The sequence below is a fragment of the Melozone crissalis genome, unplaced genomic scaffold (assembly GCF_028551555.1).
Source record: "Melozone crissalis strain CALT ecotype California unplaced genomic scaffold, PUWL_Pcris_2 ptg000027l_1, whole genome shotgun sequence".
In the NCBI taxonomy this organism is placed as follows: Eukaryota; Metazoa; Chordata; class Aves; order Passeriformes; family Passerellidae; genus Melozone; species Melozone crissalis.
In genome coordinates this window covers 45,217,069-45,236,203 of record NW_026535805.1, presented here as the reverse complement: position 1 = coordinate 45,236,203, position 19,135 = coordinate 45,217,069, and the positions used below count along the sequence as shown (strand labels likewise).

Below are 19,135 nucleotides of genomic sequence, written 5' to 3'. Positions count from 1 at the left end.
ATATTATTTCAGGATTCTAGTGTAAAGACTGTTTCCAGCTGCATGAGGTAAAGTCATTAGACCAACGTAGCTCTGACCTGAGCACTACCACAGGGGAAAAAAATTAGGGATCCAGTGCCACTTTATAGTCCTGACATCCTCCACAGATGTGGCTTTATTTCTGATCCATACTTAGAACGACATACTGAAGAGTGGATAGCAACACTGTTGTAAAAGTTAGTTTTACAACTAACTTTCCCTTTTGTAAAATGCCCTTAGCATTCACAGTATGAAATGCATTTGCCTATCTTGATTGACGAATTAAACAATGGCAAATGTATGCCCAAAAGGAATTTTCTACTAATTAGTTTTTAAGACAAAATCCTACTTCACATCACTGTTTTCTCTCTATAGTTAAAATTATCTTAATTCATTAACACTGGCAAAATTGCTGATTCCCCTTCCCAATGCACTAGTATCTGCATATGCACACTTTTATTCATATTTAATTTTAATTTTAAATGTATGCTGAAACCTGATCAATATTTGTAGCTAACCTTGCCAAGATTTCTCAAAATTGTGTTCTCATATATCTGTAGCGGTTTTCCATATAATTTCCAAATTTGCTTTCTTTTCAGAGTAACAGTGACCTAGTAAAATTTCCCTTGTGGTTGTTCTTACATGAGCTCTGTATAAAGAAAACAACACATCCCTGGACACTTCTGGTTCGATAGGAACTTACAGACAAAATACAATCAAGTTGTATTATAAAATCTATGGATATCTCCCTCGTGACAAATGAAAGGAATAGGCATGGAGCTGTGTCTCTGAGCAGAGGGACACACTGCACTTACGTCTGGAAGGCAAAGAAAGGGAGGGAGTAAGCTGGGAGTGTTTTCACTTCTAGTCATCTGGAAATTCATCACTTCATCTGGTTTGCTATGGCAGAGTAGAGCATTACATTCTCCAGAGCATTTCATGTGGCTTCTATGTAATCAATGAATGCCAAATCACGGTGTTAGAACAAGAGATGCATTTTAGGATAAATATCACATGGATTCTGCTTGAGCATCTGATAATAGGGCAGGTTTTGGTTTTACTTTTTTTTGCTGGAAAACAAAAAGCTTGTATTTAGTTTTAAGTTGTTGTGCCTCTTATTAAAGTTAAAATTTTATCAAGCATATTTACTGATTAAAAACAAAAAGGAAAGGGTCTTGTGCCCTTCCATTTCTGAATCAGCAAAAAAATTATGTCCTCAGAATTCACTTTCTAGTGCAAAAGAACATCTTTATGGACTTAAAAAAGTGTGAGATAAATTTAGGGTAAAGCAGTAGTTGTTCTGCTCCAAGGATGCAGTCAGCCATCTAGTCATGGAGCTGGCCCAGAGAGGCAGGGTTCAAATTCAACATCCACCACAGATCTTTTGCTATAAAAGTGTTATACTAACACTCCTGGTTAAAAAAAGCAAACAACCAAAAAAACTCCAACAAACCAAATCAACAGTAAATATATAAAAGAATCAATCTAATTTTGGATGCCTTCCTGTAAAATGCTCACATTTTCTACTCCTGTCATGAATGGTGATGCAAAGAACTTCCAGGAAAAAGAGAATTTCAACGTTTTCCTTAGAAAAAGCCATTGAAATTATACTAAATTTTTATGTTGTAGTTACAGTTTAAATATTGGGATTCTAAACTATTCAATGTATATAACCTGAACTGTACCATATACATGGGTTATCACCTCTTTGGGGTGTTGAGGTGTGTCCCACACCAGATGTGTTCAGGTACTAATACAGCTGACTTCAGTAAGAGTTGCATGGATAGACCTGAAGTCAAAATTAAAGTCCTACCTGCTACAGGAGGAAAAGGTCAGTGCAAAATAAGGACCTTAACATTTGAATAGCTATATTAAATTATGCCTCTAGAAACAGTAAAATAGTTACCAGAAAACTATATTTATGGTAATTGTGTCAATTGTGAACAGCCTCTCAGCAAGGACTGAAACAAGATTTAGCCTTCCTGACATGCACAGAGAGCCACAACTTAAATCTACATAATGGCATATAGAAAAAAATTGAGCTAATTTACATACCAAAGGAGGCTACAAAGGTTTAGATTCATTGTGCCTTTGACAATTTGACTCCAGGCAAAGGTACAGAGATACTTTTGAAGTTGTGAGAACATAAGCACGTAGAGGGAGTAGCAGGTCTTTACTCATTACATATTTGTAAAGGATTTGTTAAAACTATCTTTGAAGATACAAAGAGGAGACTTCTTCAGTGAGAAAGTTTTTCTGTGCCTGACATTTAATAGTTTCCTTTCTTATGGTAAATGCCTTTGCATGGCACCAAGCAGAACTTCTAGACCAGATACAAGATCATACTGTGCTCTCAGACTTACTCTAAAAGAAGGTCAAATCTGCCCCTGGACTCAAGTGAGGCTTATTCAAGACTTAAAGGCACAGCTTTTTCATTCTGATTTGTAAGGAGAAAGCTCAGCACTGACTATGATTTTGAGCAACTGAACTGATTTGAGTGAAAGTATAACATAGGTAAGTTTTAGCATATGAACTATTTGGGATAAAAAAAAAAAAAAGGTAATTCCTATGTTTTTTTTCTCTTTAGCCTCCTCTACATTGCATGACCTGTTTTGTTAGCTCATCTCTTTTACTCAAAATATACTGAGTCTAAAGAATAATGCAGCTACTTACAGTGTGCTTTATGATTTTGTCTCATTATGTTTTGCATTTAGAGGAGGGGGACAGAAATGAATCAGAGACAATGAAGAAAAGGAAAGAACATGGGACAAAACAAGATCTGTCAGCAGCATCCTCTGGTATTTCTGCTACCTAGTGGTGTCACTATCTCTACCATTAGTCAAAGATTTGGTAGCCATGTACTTGCTTCACAATTCCCAAAATAGACTTTCTTACATAAATCAACTGTGCTGTAGGCACATATTAGGAAAAAAACCAGAAGCTAAATCTTGCTGGTCCTTTTTGACCGCATAGAGCTTAAACACACTCCCACTCAGGAATCTAAAGTCTGAATGGCTTGCTCCAATGCACTGAAGGAAGACATACTATATAAAGGTACAGGCATATGACTAAAATATTAAATATTTTTAAAAATGTTTTAAGTTGACAAGAGAACATGGTAACAGGATCATATGAATAATAAGCACGTTGTCCATAGCTTTAAGCTAAGTGTTTATATGTAGTGACTTTATATCTTCTTGCTGGTCTACTTCATGTGCTATGTGACCAGTCTGCTCTGTCAATGTAAAGCAGAAAGGGTATGAAGCCTCCTTGTCTCTGCAACCTCTCTTTGACCATACCTTTGGTTTGCTTTCAAATCAGTAAAAAACTGTGTTCCTCTTTTACACCTCTCTGAAGACATTTCAGTATTATTGCTCAACAATCCTCCTTTTTAAGACCCACTAAAATGAGACCGCAGTGGGGGAATATAGGCAGGGAACAAAATTGCTGATGCTTTTTGAATCATAAAGTAAACTTTTTGAATCATAAAGTAAACTTTTCTATAAATGTCATTTTTAAAAATGCCCTTTAAAATTTAAAATAAATTTAAGAAAACCCTGTGATAAGGACCATACTTTCACAATATCACAGTTTTCCATTAATATTTATAGAAATCACACTTATTTAAACAAAAAAAAAAAGCTATGATCAAGCCATTATTGTTGTGAAAAGAGTTAAAGAAATCACTGAATTGTTGGAAATCACTGGCTAAGCAAATGCAGTCAAATTAGGGCAGCCTTTTTTTTGAGAGTATAGCCTGTTTGCAAATGCAAAGAATCTGTTCCTAATTTCAATTTATTTTACTATTTGTACTCAATTATTATCTTATTTATACCAAGGCCTAATGAGGATTTTTAAAAAAAGTAAATTTTTTCCCCTACCTTTGAATAAACATTACATGAAAGAAAATGAGCTCTCTCAGTTATATATTCTTACAGGATGCAGTGGCCAAGAACCAAAATTAGACATAGCACTATATTTGTTTAATAAGTCATTTAACTTATCAAGAGAGCTTATATTTAAAATAGATTTTTCCTATTTAACCTATTTCTATTATCCAAGTGTGTAAACATACGGATATAAACAATTTTTAACTGCTGGGTTTGTACCATTTTAATTGAATTAAAATTTCCATCCTAATGAAGCTTGACAGAACCCACAAGTAAAAATGAAACCATTATGTAGCAAAAGAGAAATGCACCATTTACCGTTCTCCAACATTAAAAAAAACCAACAACAACAAAAAAACCCAGTATGAAAAAGCTAAGAATCAAGATAAAGGACTCCCAAAATACAGAATATTTTATTAGACAGATATTTAGGGTATATTTTTCTCTAAAAGGCACACATTTAGTGAGAAGGGCTGTATTTGGTTGCCATATTGGTCGCCTTTTGGAAAAAGAATGATAGATGACATTTCCAAAAATCTTGAAAATTGCTATTTTGAAATCCAAGTTTCTTGTTTGTTGATTTAAATCATGACTAAAATTGGCAATCTAAAAGTCCTTTCAATCATTTGGGTTTAAAGCAAATCATTAAAAGTAAGCCTCTACTACTGTAATATGGTTTACCTGGTAAAATTTGTAGTTTGCATTAGTTCAATCTTTTTAAACAGAGAAGAAACCAGTGACTATCATCAGAAAGGAAAAAGCTTTTCATTTCTGTAAATGGATGAGCTGCTTCAAATGGGGTAACTCTGATTTGTTTCTCCCTCCTCAGCATGTCCTGAACTGAAGCCAGACCTGTATTATGAAACTTTTTAAAGTAAACCAGTTTTTGCTTTCCAGAACTGAGCAGTAAAAAGAGAGTAAATCTGCCTCTTACTCAGTATTTATATTGCAGTCAGTGGGTGAAAGTACTCAAAATATTTCTAGACTAGATTTTTTTCAATGTTTAGGTCTCTGAAAATATAGGTTGAGACTTCTGAGAATGTAAGTAGTTGCACAGATTTCATATTTAGGTCAGTGGTAACTGATTTTCCCAATTATTTCAAAACACTAGTAGCATTTCTCAATATATAAGTAACATTGAAATATGCTCCAAATACTTCAGATCATAAGGTTCTGTGTGATATTTAAAAAAAAAAATTGAATAAATATTCAAACTTACAGTCCAGCTGTTTGTCCACAACAGGAGCTAACTGAACACACACAGTTTTAGCCTGTCGTGTACTAACACAATGCATTAGCTTGGCTCTCTGATTAGTAGGTTTTCAGTCTTCCTGCTCTCCAGAGCTAAACCCCTGACTCTCTGAGGGGCTGCCTAAAGTAATGAATTGTGTGTAAGAGTTGTACCAAACTCAAGGTGCATAAATACTGTATCAGCTTTGAGTAGAGTTGTCCACAAATTCTTAAAGTCAAGCTAACCATGCTTGCCTCAACAGGCTATGCATGAGAAAACACCAAGGCTGAAGCCAAACCAGCATGGTTGTACAGGCCCATAGTCACAGAAGAATATGATTTTTAAGGAATTTTGGTAAGAATTTGGAGCTTCTATTCTCCACAAAGATTTTTCACTGGCAGACCTGGGTTTTCTGACATTTTTTTTTACTTTGTGTAATTAGGCTGTTGATTTTACCTCGTTGTTCTGAACTAGAACAGACAGATACCTTCAAAAACCATAGCTAAAATTATTGTATTTTTCTTACCCTGCTGTAATAGGTATACCTTCTTCTTCCTCATCAACATTGAAAGGCAGAGAAAGAAGGCATCTTTTCATTTTGAAAATTTGCTAGGTGCTAACGTATTCTATATAAACATCCTAGCTCCAAGCATAAACAGCAGTAAGAAAGAAGGGTAAGAAACACCTCTCATGCCTTTAGTCATCAAAATGAATCATCTAATCCAATTTATTCATCTAGGCCCCTGTTTCAGTCAGCACAACTGGCACATCTAGCAGCAACTCATGAATTATCATAAGTAGCTATCTGCCTCTTGCTTCTAGTGAGCCTTCATTAAACATTTTGCCAATTGATTACCTCTGTTAGCTTCTGACCATCACACTCATGAAATAATTGGGATTTTACCCTCTGGCTCTTATGTGTTATTTCTCACACCTTAGTAGTTTCATGTCTATTAATCTTCAAGCATACTCATCTTTTTGCCTTTTGAAATGATTTACATCTTAAAACTTTTCATAGTTATCCAATAGCCTGAGAAAAGGGCTGAAATGCAGAAGCTAATTTTGATTTTGTCACTGACAAGCTGTGTGTAGCCTTGGGGCTAGCCTGTCTCCTTGCAGCCTGCTCCCAGACAGAGGAAATATGTAGTTGCACGGCTCTCAGCAGCAAAATAAGGACCAAACTGTGACTCATTGTCACATTTCTATTTGACTCCTGCTTCTCTCTTGCTCCACTGGGGAAATAAGTTGTGGCAGACAAACAGCTGGCACAAAAACTGTGTCTTTCTCCTCTCCTCACCTTCCTGGATTAGATCAGTGCACAGTCTCCAGAGCATTGCAGCAAGCAGAGCTGAGCCTCTGTTGATTCTTCCCTGTGTGGGAGGATGAAGTGTCAGGGGATGCCCATCAACCTTGCACTGTGACCTGCAGGAGATTTCACTAGAAAGGACCAGCTATAGGGCTGGTGCTGGAGCTGCTGTGCACACACAGATTAAGCTGTACATTGGCAGAAGCCATTTCTCAGAGGTGTCAGCCTTTTGCTGTTCGTGTTTCAGTGGTGGCAGCTCCAACTACATCTGCCACTGAGTCCAGTCCAATCCCTGTGTTCATAGACACAGTGGAGTAGCATAGTTTGAGACCCATGGCTTTTCAGACAAAGCCTTAAGTGGACCTCAGAAAGATCCTGGCTGCTACAAGAATACTCAGTAACTGCTTAAATGTAATAATAACAAGAGCAATAATTACTAATAATTGTAATAATATGACTAATACTAATAATAATATTAGATCCTGAGAGTATAGCAAAGACAGAGTACTTATGCCCTGTACTGAGTCTTTGTACTTTTTTAATACAATTTTAAGGACTTCCACTATTTAATAGTACATTTCTGTGATGGCAATGACATGTAATAGGAGAATGCTGAAGATAATCCTCTGGAATCTTCTCCTAAATACTTGACAGCTAGAGACATAGGTCCTGCCAACTTTCTAAGGACATTTATGAATTGCTGTCTTCAGGGATCTCATTTTGTCTTTCACAGTGTACATTTCACCAGTATTTCCACAACTAACAATTTGTAGCTGTGTGAAAGAATAAGTAGCACACGTGGGTTTTGCTGCAAGTAGGCAGTGCAGGGTTTATTGGCTACATATTTAAATTACTTAATCTCACTGTCATTACCATGCTGTTGACCTGAAAGAGATCCCCATTGCCTCTGTTCTTCTCTGAATAGATTGTTGGCCTGACACAGGCAGTCAGAAAGAGAGCCCTGAGATGTGCAGCAGCACAGCCTGCCAGCCCTGGGCCAAATCTCTGAACCAGAAACCTCACTGTCCATGGCAGTGCCTGCATCACTGTTGTGCCCTACTGTCTGGTGTGTCAGGATGGTACCCTCAAGGGCAAGGAGCCCAAGAGTCTGCCTCTGTGACTGACAGTGGAAAAAAAGTTATAAATACCTATTGCAAGCAGCAAGTGGTTTAGTCTTAGCAAAGTCATGAAGAGCCCAGCAAATCATGGGCTGGGAGGTGGTATGGAAAACAAAATAAATTGTGAAAACAAAATAAATTTTGTGAAGTAACATGTAGTTAAATAGCTTTTTGTTTTTCCAAACTACGTGTTGCTGAAGTTTATATCTAAACTTTCAGGTTGTGAGTGCCAGTACTACCCCCAGAGGGAAACAAACTGCAGTGAAACATTGGCTTCAGGCTGAATTCTTACTTTATGCCATAAATAAAATTTCCATCTTGTGGATACAGTGTCTAAAAATCAGTCAATCACTACAAGTGCATTCCAAATACATGAAAACAAAATAAAACTAAGCCAAATATTACTAAATTAAACTAATTATATAGTTTATTTCCCTGTCACATGGAAGGTCAGTTTACTGGGGAGCTGATGTCTCTTATCATCTAAGTCTATGCTTTGTACAAAAAGCCCCAGAGAAGACACATACTGTTACAGCTGTAAAAATACTCCTGTAAAAACACTACAAACAAAATTTTAAAAAATTCAGACCCTACTTTCCTTCATTCAATGGTTTTTTGTTTCATTCTAGAGTCTATAATTTTCTTTCTTTAATAAGCTCAATGACTGAAAAGTCAGACTGGTTGTAAAGTTTTATATTTTTTTCCATTTATTTTGGACAAAAAAAATCTCACTAATTTGGTTATTTCACAGATTTGCCTCATAACAGCCAGAAAATAACCAATGTTTCCAACAAACCTTGTTAAGAATATCTAAATAAACCAGTGTTAGTAGTTGGGTTAGGGCCGTCAGGCTGAGCCACCTGTTTTGGCAGTACATGCAGCCAGAAATAAATTATAGATCCATCCAACTGCTGATTAAAAAATCACATTGCTTCCCTGATGTGGCTAACCAGACATCAAGCAAGGATTGTACTACTTGACACAGCCCTAACATTAGCCCTTAAGAAGGAATAGGATCACTTTCTAATAGCACTTAATGCAGATCCTCTTACATGAGCATGAACAATAAAAAATGGAAGATGAAAACAACACCTTTCACGCACTGAAACACCACATAATCTTGAGAAGCAGAATGAAGTAAATCTCAGAAGACTGTTTAAAAGCATTTCTTGTATTTTTGTCATTATTAAATTCAGATAAAGAGTGGAAAAAAATTTGGAGTAAAATTCAACTAAAATATTCAGTATTAAAGAAGGTTGCATTTAAAATATATCCCCCCTTCTGACTTCAGCTGATAAAATATTGTTATGCACCTAAAATGTACTTTAAATATGAATGGTCAGGAAATGTTAAAGTACATGAAACATTCACATTTTAGAATATGTATTTGTGGTTAGTACAATTGCTTTTCATTTTTGCAGGCCGACACCTGGCATATTTATTTCAGCACCATTTTCACTGACTCCCTTAGAAGTCTACCTAAATAAGGATAGCAGAAGAGTTTTTTGCCTTTTACCATTCAGTAACTTCACGTACACTTCAAAAATACTCTGTGATCCCTATGGAAAAATCAGGGCAAACAAATTAAGCTGTTCTGACTCTGGTAAATCTCTGAATATAAGGGACTACCAAAGCTTTTTTTCTGAGCAAAGGCTTGAGAATAGAACCCTGAACTTCAGACATTCCCTGCATGTATCACTCTGATGGCGGTGCCTAAATAATGGTGTTCTGCAAATGAAACTAAGGTTATTTTTAGAGGTGTACAGAGAACTTTTTTCAGTAACTCATAAAAACTCAGGCTACAAGAGCAAAAAAGTAAAAGAGAGAAGAAAAAACAGGAAAGAAAAATAGAAAGGAATGCAGAAAACAAAATTAAATGATTCTGGAGCGAAAACATAATTTGCTAAGAACAATAAATCATTTTGACAGGCCACTTCACTTATACTGTTAAATCACAAATCATTTTTTGTTAATTATATTTGAAAAGAGTTACTGTACCTTCTGCTGTTATCTCGGCCATGATGATGGTAAGAGATATTCTGTTTAAAAGGTCAAGATTTACTGTGGCACCTTAGATAGTACTTCTGGGCTGCTGACTCTCGCAGGACTTGCAGGATGAGAAGGAGGGAGGTCCTCTGCTTTTTCTAATTGTGTTCCTTCTTCTTTTATGCTCTCTGAAATGTCTGTTTCCTCTGCAGACCTGGCCTCCCAGAACAACCCAAGGCCTTCCAGAGGCAACACTTAAAGCTCAGTCTAAAGTATCAGCTTCTAACAAAAATAGCCATGCCTCAGAGTGAACCTTCAGCACGGTTTTCTAATATCCTCAGAACCATGCACACCAGAAATAAAATGTAAAAAACCACAGCTCTAAACAGGACAGGAATGCACAGAGAGGCAACAAAAATCACAAGAACCGGGAAAGAACTGTTCAACGCTCCTACAGCCTTGCTAGCATAATTGCAGTTCTTTGGGGGGTATGTCAGGAAACATGAAATATAGAGTTCAAAGTAACCTTATCCATCCCAGTACAACTTTATTCTTAGCACACTCAGTGCTTAGCACATTCTTCCTGGCCTTATATGGCTTGGGGAGGGTCCTATGAAGCTCACCGCTAACTAAGGGGGAGGGTAAATTTAGGTGATTTTCTCCACTTAGACTCTTAGTTGCAGTTCAGAACCAATTAAGACAGCAATTTGAGCCAATAAAATTAGCTTTGATATTTTTTTCCTTTTATGATTTGCTTTAATTATCACATATACCTGTGAAGTTCATCTAAGTATTACAGAACACTGCTAAAAATGTTAATATTAATATTTTATATAGTCTACATATGTGAAGGCAATATGCAAAAATATCAAGTAGACCAGAATTGTTTTTCTGTGTCTGATTCATGGAAAAATTTAAGTAGCTCAAAAATTCTGTGATTTTTAAAAAGATTTTATAAAACTGAAAACAAGTATATTCTTAAAAGCATTTAGAGAAAGTAAAATGTTAACAATTCAAATAAGAACAATTATTTTAAAACCTGAGCAATCTTTTCCTTGGACTCCTTGCAATTCCACAGCTGTAGAATTACGTATGGGGTCAATAGGTGGAAAATGAAATTAGCAGAAAACTGCCCTGAAGCCAGCATACCTTTATGTAAATGTCATCGTCACATGAAACCAGAAACCACCTTTAACAGCTCTGGCTAGGGAACCTATAGTCACCTTGTCTCTGCTACACGAGCTGGCATTTACACTTCTCATCTTCCCCCCAGGAGATATTGGCACCTGGCTCTGTGGCAAAGTGTGGGGAAAGGAATCTATTTATCCAATGCACAAGATGCAGAAGCAGAGGTTCATTGAACAGCAAAATCAACACCAGGTTTTTCCTCTTCCCTCTACTCTTAACTCATTTCATACCTGCCACCTGTCTGAAAATGGTAGCTTTTTCTAGACAAAGCTTGCAATCAGTGCTTGAGACTCTTTCTTCTTTAGCTCTACTAACCTAGTATTTTGCACTGACAGGGTTTGATTACTTGATGCTAAGTACTCAGTGGTTTTCTGATCATCCCTCTAGCCCTCTGTTTGCTCCTTTAGCCTGTTCTTCAGTAGATCCTCCTTACTGAGGCTGATAAATAAATTTATGTAAAACCTTATTTCTTCAAAAATACTCTTTCATGAGAACCAGAATGGTCTGAGGAGTCACATTCACATATTAACAAAGCAGCTGCCCACAAAAAGTCAGTGGTTAGTAAAGGATGCTAAGGCAAATCCCTTGTTCTTATTAATTATATCTCTTCTGCTGAAGCAGTTCCATTTTATATGAACAGTTAAATATTTTGGGGTCACCTATGCTTTGACAGCTTTACTACTTGCTTAAGATGTGAGATAGATCATCTGAATACCTGAAGCACAGAGCCAACCAATCCTGAGAAGTCAGGATTTTTTTCACTTGTATTCCTATTCAAATTCAAAACATAATAAAGTCTTCATTTTGGAACATGGGGAGAGAGATAAATGGGGAAAAATTAATGTATGAATCTTTTCTTGTTTTATGTAGCAAGATCCTGAGATTGTGGACTATGCCCATGTCACTATAGGACACGAAAGAACACAAGCTCACACTGCTGTTCTTAAGGTGAAGAAAAAAGGGAGGTTTATTTTCTGACTCCAACATTTATAGTTTTCTAAAAGTGACAGTGGATTGGAGGGTGACGGTGACATCTCTCCAATGACACTGGTTAAACCAACAGTCTATCAACTCTCTCCTCCTCCATAAAGGAATGTAAAACAATAAGTTATTTACAGAAAGTGTGTGAGAAAGTTCACTACAAGAATGTCAACATCAGAAGGCTTAGAAAATCTTAAAAAACAGAGTGATGTGGCAAGACATAGGTGTTTGTATAAGTAACTATATGAGCATGATTGCCTGTCCCTCACCACTTTACATTGCAGCTCCTACCACCTGCCCTCCTTCCCGCACACCTTACTCCCTTGTTACTATTTATGCTTACCCTCAGTCATGGGCTGTTGTTCTGAAATCCAAATATAAGAGTAGAAGAAGTGAGAGAATCCAATTTGAAACCAATTTTCCACAACATCAGCCCAGCAGCCAGAAAGAGAAGTGGTTGGTACCCTCTCATACCCTCCCTTGTATGCACAAAATATTCATTCTGGGAAACAGGCTAAAGATGATATATGCACCAATATCTTACATATATGTATATATATGTATGTATATCTTACACATATATATGTGTATATACTTATACGCACATTAAGTGTGGCTTTAGGCAAATGTATTGGAAGTCACGCAGTTGCTCCCTTTAAGAAGGAAAAAGTCAAGGGATCTGAGTGTCATATTTACTAGAAATAATCACAGCCTTCATGAAAATACACAGAACTAAAAAAAAAGAAGTTATGTGTGTGTGCATGTATGTTGAAACTGAGAAACAAACATTGCCATCTGGAAATTATAAAGAATATCACATTTATTCTTTAGAAGTCTAAGCAACCAAAAAATCTGAAAATTTTTTAAGGACAAGATCAAAGTTTTTTTCAAAATCTAAAAACTTTAGCTCCTGATTCAATTTAGGAGTTTCTTTTAAACTAATCTGTAAAACTCACAGCATGCAGAAACTGAAAAATTTATACCAATCTTCATGCAACAAAGTAAATATATTTTCCTGACCTAGTTTATATGTTGAAAATTTCATTTTAGTGGGAACCTTTTCTGCCTAACCTGACCAGAAATATTCTTTTGTAAGATGTCCTCTCTCTCTTCTTGCTCCTCAAACAGCATGGAAAATGAAAAATCTAAAACTACTTTGATTCTTGCAAGTGATATCTAAACCTGGACACACACAAGTTTCTCATAATTTCTTCTGATTATGCCTTGGGCATAATGAGAAAATGCTCTTGCCTCAAGTTAGCAATAAATATCCTGCTCCTGCTCACAGGGGTTACATGGTAAATGAACTGTCCTGGGATCAGTTCTCACGTTCAGTGGTGGGAAGTATAGAAACAGCTACAGCCTCACACCAGATTTCTCAGATACACAAGTCTGTGTTAGACAAAATAAAATGACAGTTCTCTTTTCTCTATAGTTGCCTGATAGGGAAAAAAGTCACAATACTAAGAAGAGGGGAGAAGGACATAATATATGCTGCTACTAATGTCTGCATGTAGCCACGTGCCTTAATCTCAGATAATGCATATTTCACTTAGAACCCTAACTGATGGAACAAAGTAAAGCAATTATTTGAGCAATTTTTTTACGAAAATGCCAGAGGTTTAGTATTTGTCAGACTCTAATGCAAATTCCTGCTTATTAGTGAAAAGTTTGGTTGTTCATATAATCAAAGTAGGAATATACAAATACTTAATAAGGTCATTTTTGGGTTGCCTTGATGACATTACTAAAAAGGGAATTAGGAGAGACAATAGTTTACATGAAATTATGAGGTAAGAGAGGAGAGACTTTGATACTGGTATAAGAAAATATTGGAGGAATTGAGTATTACAGTCATTCAACAAGAAAATGCAGGACAATATTTGAGTTGTCTGCTAACATGTTACTGATGAATTCTCAGAGTTCATTCCCACTGAGAATCAAACTCTTCATAAGAAAAAGAGTTTTGTACCCCAGTGCATGCTCAGCAGCACAGCTGGGTCAAGGAAAGGAAACTTAATTTAACTCTGATACATCCAATGATCTCCCCAGACCACATGGGAGTTTGTTATTATCAGAAACACCCAGCAATCAACTGATAAGAACTAAATATAGTATGAAAGTATAATGCCAATGAGAGGGTGAATGGTACTGAATCTAGTGAGTAACAAAGACACATGCAGAAGCAAATATAGGATTAGAATGATGTCTGCCCACTGAGCTTTGATGTGCGTTTGAAGCTGGTTTCCCCTGAAACAGACTTTTACTTTTTATGCTTTATTTTTGTTTAAGAATAATGTTACTTCTGGATGAGATTTTCATTCAGCCCCACTAGTAATACCAAGTTTTCCAGTGTGAACAGGAACACACATTCTGGTGCCTTTGTAGTTTTGATCAGTCAAAGATGTAGCTGTGACTTTCTATGGACCATTACACAACTCTCAAGTAATTTTTTCCATGTGTGATTGATATTTCATAATTAATGGTTGCAAGACTGTTTGAATCAACATGGCAAATATATAGGCATATTCTGGATATTCTGAAGCACACACAAAATACAAATCAAAGCAAGACCTTGGTATCACATCTGATCTAGATTAAATCTTGGAACATATATGTTTGTCTCATAAATCAATGTTGCTGCACCATTTTTCAGAGAATTGCATACATAGTACCTTTCAAAAAGGTACTACAGATCCATTGTAGATCTGTCCTACATTTAATGTGAACTACTGACAGACAGATAAGGAGCTGATCCCTGATAAGAGGACAGATCCCTGTAGGCTGACTGGTCTGAATGCAAATCAGTCTCTGCCTGGGGACAGCTGACAAGCACACCGGGGTCACATCACCTTGGCACTCTGAGCTCATTAAAGGACACTTCCAAAGCTATATGATAGAAACACAGCAGGTACAAAAGAAAATATCTATGACACTGACTGTTCTGCTTTACTATGGTTGATATCACTCTTACTCATTGTACTGCAAAACTGCTGAAGTAGCTTCAGTCAAGGTGTGTGAATAATGAACATTTTCTAATGTCCAAGAAGGCCAACTGATTATAAAACTACTTCCAGGCAACAAGAACATCCTACTTAGTCTCCTTGCAAGCTGGCCAAACAGGCAGTCTATGGCAGGCAATCAGACTAAAGCCGCCCCCTAGCTTAGGAGAGTTGGGTGTTTTCAGTGTTCCATGCTTTAATTATAAAAATTATATTATATTACTATATAATAAAAATTATATTATATTACTATATTACTTATATAACTTATATTACTATAAGCTAGGTTCAGGGAGGGCATTTATTGCAGTATGTCAAGGTAGACTGCATTTGGATGACCTTTAGCAGCTCCATGTAACACGCTTTTCCTTTCACTTTGATTATTGCTATTCTTAATGAGTATTATTTTTTAGCACCTATGTGGCTTCATTTCACATCTAGAAAATTATCAGAAACTGTTTCACAGACAAGTTCTATGACACTGAAAAGGTATATCTGGAGCTGACCCTTTTAAGAAACAATGACAAAAAGTACATGGTAATCATCTTTTTTTCAGGACAATCTCTATTCAAGCTTGATCATGGACAGAACATAGACAGTTGCCAAACGATTATTAGAGATGGGGATTGGCTCTGGCATAGAATATATGAATGCTCTGTCAAATACTGATTGAGAACTGTTCAAACATACCAAAGTATTTGGTGTTTGGTAAAAAATGTCCTTGCAAAGCAAGGTGACTTCAGTTCCCATGACCTTCCTTGAGAACAGGAATTTTCTGAAAAAATTCACTGGCTTTTAAAAAATTATTTCAAACCAAGTTTTTATGATGAAAGAGCAAGGCTCAGAAATATATCACACAGAAATAACTAGACAAAGAGCAAAATTGCTCCTGAACTTCAAATTTCAAACCCAGCTCCAAATTTCCAATAATACATTTTAAAATTTCTTCACATCTTAGACTTATGAAACATTTCAATAGAAATCTGCATTTAGTGGGTTTTTTTCCAGCTATGACCATAGACAAGCCCATTGCCAAAAACAGATGGAGAGAAAGAAAATTTTGACCAAAAGTCTGCTGTGAAAAGACAAAGAAATATAAATGTTTTCATGCCAAGTACTTGAGAAAAAAAAACATGGAGTAAAACTAAGTATCAAGTATCTTCAGTAATGTGAACCCTTTTTGGGATGCTTTAAACTGTCTGCTCAGGCTGACCTTCACAGCCAAGGGGAAATCTCATCTTCCTTTCTATTTAATAGCTTACTCTTCTTCTTGATATGGTACATTATGTACCACATGTTCTTAGACACTCAGGCTAGACTGGACCTCCCCTAGTCATATTGCCAAAGTATTTACCTTGTAATAAACCCAGTCAAAGTGTCAGGAGGCCCATCTGGATTTTGGCACTTTCATACTTTGAGAGCTGACACTCAGTATCTAGGCACAGGGAATTAAAAGTCATTTTCAAGCACTTTTTGTCCTGGACATCTCTGTGTGCAATACAGCTGCAGGTCTAAGAGGGGTTTTGCTGAGAGTTTGTGTCTCCTGTGTTTTTTGTTTGTTTGGGTTTTTTTTTTTAATTTCATGTTTTTCTGCTATCCCAGGATCCTGTTTGCCCAGGGATATCAGGACCTGCTTGAGTTATGCATTTCCACAGACACAATAGATATCAACTCCTGGCAGTGGAGAAACAATTTTATAATGAAATAAAAGTCCTGCAGATGAATTAACTCTCTGTGTGCCGCAGTCACCCATCCGGCACTGCAGAAACGTATGATGCAAAATGCTGAAGAAGAAATTGAATCTGTTATTTGTCACAAATATACAGAGAGACAGATAGAGAACAAAGGAGAAAAAATATAAAGCACACAAAGTATTTCAGCAATTATCATCTCTAAGAAAGAAATTACATGAAAGAAACCAGATTTATAAAAAACTTTGTTTCTACAACAGCCATAATTTTTCTTTGTGCTTCCTCTTTCTTTCTCCTCCATTCTAGTCACAGTCTTGGAGAGATCAAAGCTGGAATTGCAGATGAAGAACCCACTTTATTATTATTACTATTATTATTATTATTATCATCATCTATTTAAAAAGAAAATCTAATCTGGGAGCTTTTTCATTAGGCAGTTTAGCTTCTTTACAGAGTAGAAGTGGAAGACATGAATTAGTAAATTCAACCTTGTCAGTGCTGACAGCTGTGACTGCACTGAAAAAAGTATGTCTAAAAATTAAAGGATCTTTTAGAAGGAAATATAATTTTGAGCATTGATGTCTTTGCAACTCATCAGAGCACATATATTTCAATTTTCCTTCAATAATACACCACCATTTGTCATTGTCAATCCATTTAGATTCCTGTCCAAGCTCCACCACAAGTCCATAGTCAACTTCCTAAGGCAAACCAAAAAGAATATTTCTCTGCAAAGCACTTATTGAAAAGAATTGCTAGGTTTTTCTTTGTCCTCTCCAGACACCCTGAAAGAGCAGAACACAAATAGACCAAATGTAGAGGACTACAATGATCCTAAAAGGACAGTTACACCATTTCTTTTTCCAAATTCCCAGCTTAAATGAAAATAAAAGCATTACCCCAGAAGCCCCAAGCAGAAGCTCCTCAGCTGCGTCCCCAGAGCTCAGAAGGCAAGGCAAGGGCACTGGGGACTTTTGGAAGCTGCCGGGTGCATTCCCAGGGCCTGAGGACAGCGTGCAGCACTGGTACAGCTGGCACAGGGCACGGCTGCCAAGGAGCTGCTGGCAGGTGCTCCCTGCGGGTGCAGGGGCCAGAGCCGCCAGGGCAGCACGTCCGGCTCTTGTTGTGCGAGCCTGAAACAATCCAGGCCGGGACACAAATATTCTCTGGGGGATCTGGCCTCCGCTATAAGGGTTGGTGCTTGAGACCATTTTGTGCGTCTTGGAAGTAGTTATAACTGCACTTGTGGTTTTTTTAATTCATAGGTAGTCTGTGAAGCGGACATTTGACTATAAAATCCTATTTTATGTGCCTCATACCTTAAGGATTTTTCTCTCTGGTCACCCCTGCCTGTTCCGCTCTCCTCAGTTAACTGGAAAGTTCAGGCGTTTGTGCAAATTAATGTCAGGAGAAAGGTTTTGGGAAGAAAAAGTAGCCTGAATATTTGGATTCTGCTTCCCCCAACAATGTTGCCGTATGATGAGCAAGGAAAAACATGTTTCTTGTTACAGATAACTGAGAAAGGGGTTTTGGTTTTGTTGTATTGTGATTTTGTGCATTTTTCCTTAAGAGAGGGAAAGCAGATAGGCTTATAGTCAATCCCTCAAGAAGGCAGATATAACAATACTTCTATTTTCCACATTTTCAGAGTAACAACAAAAAAATGTTATTTGTTCTACAAATAAGAAGCAGAGCATGACAGCTGAATGGGGCAAACCTTGGGTTCAGCTGCAGAAATAACAAAGTCCACACAACATCAGATACACAAACACAGGATTGAAAGCACAATCCGCCAGAACATGCATTTTGCACAATCAACCAGAACATATACTTTCCACACATCACCGAACTTGAGCCAATGTTCAAAATCATGCTTGTGACCTATGTAGAGCAAAGAGGTGCCTGACAGAAATGTGGGTGTTACATAAGCAGAGTTATGGTCCCATTCCCCTACATAACCTGAATTGACAAACCTGCTCAGTAAATAATGCCATCCCACTTCCTTTACAGCATTTGTCAAATGAGCCCTTCTTACCCCCATTCTCCCCACCAGTAAATTTTGGTTTTAGTAAAAACCCCACAACTTTTCATTTGTCACAGTAGTGCCCTAACAGCAACAGGTAAACACTTCTGGCGGACTAAATCCTAATGGTCTTTTTAAACCACTTGACTAATATTTCCAGTTTTCCACTCCATAATAACACCAGTGCAGTGGAACAGAAATTTACTCTTGCTCTTTTCCTCCTAAAAGACCAGCATAACAGAAAGACAAAAAAACCCCCTCTTTTATATTTTCTGAGTATACAATGTCTATCAACCCTTTTATTGGAGTCAAAAACTATGGAGAATCAGGCACTTAAAGCTGGTGGTCCTGAAGCAAATTCATGTCTTGGATGGTCTGGGCGTTTTTTGAGGTGTTAACTTAAACACACCTGTCACTCTTAACTACAAGGCAGTTGGAGTATATTAATATTCTGCTGAATTATTTAAAAGATATGACTAATGCTTCGTGTACCATAAGACTGTTATCTGCAAAAATAACATCTGTGTCAGTCATTGCTGAGGGGTTAGGATTTCATCACTGGCATTTATCAGTGTTTCTGAGTCCTCAGTGTGAAGGATTCTGCCAGGTTACCAACTCTCCTGCACCTTCAGGTGAAAAACCCAACCTGCAGACTCTTCCACATTTCCTGTTTTAATCAGGGATGAATAAGAATAAAATTT

At 36.9% G+C, this 19,135-nt stretch overlaps 1 protein-coding gene across 1 annotated transcript in view; it reads right to left on the bottom strand.

The window, feature by feature from the left end:
* Positions 1-17,622, bottom strand: part of TRDN (triadin) — a 221,442-nt gene extending 203,820 nt beyond the window's left edge. Inside the window, 2 exon segments of the mRNA XM_054279039.1 lie at positions 17,323-17,427; positions 17,429-17,622. Coding sequence (XP_054135014.1) covers positions 17,323-17,427; positions 17,429-17,622 — 299 coding nt within the window.
* Between the last annotated feature and the right edge of the window lie 1,513 nt (positions 17,623-19,135).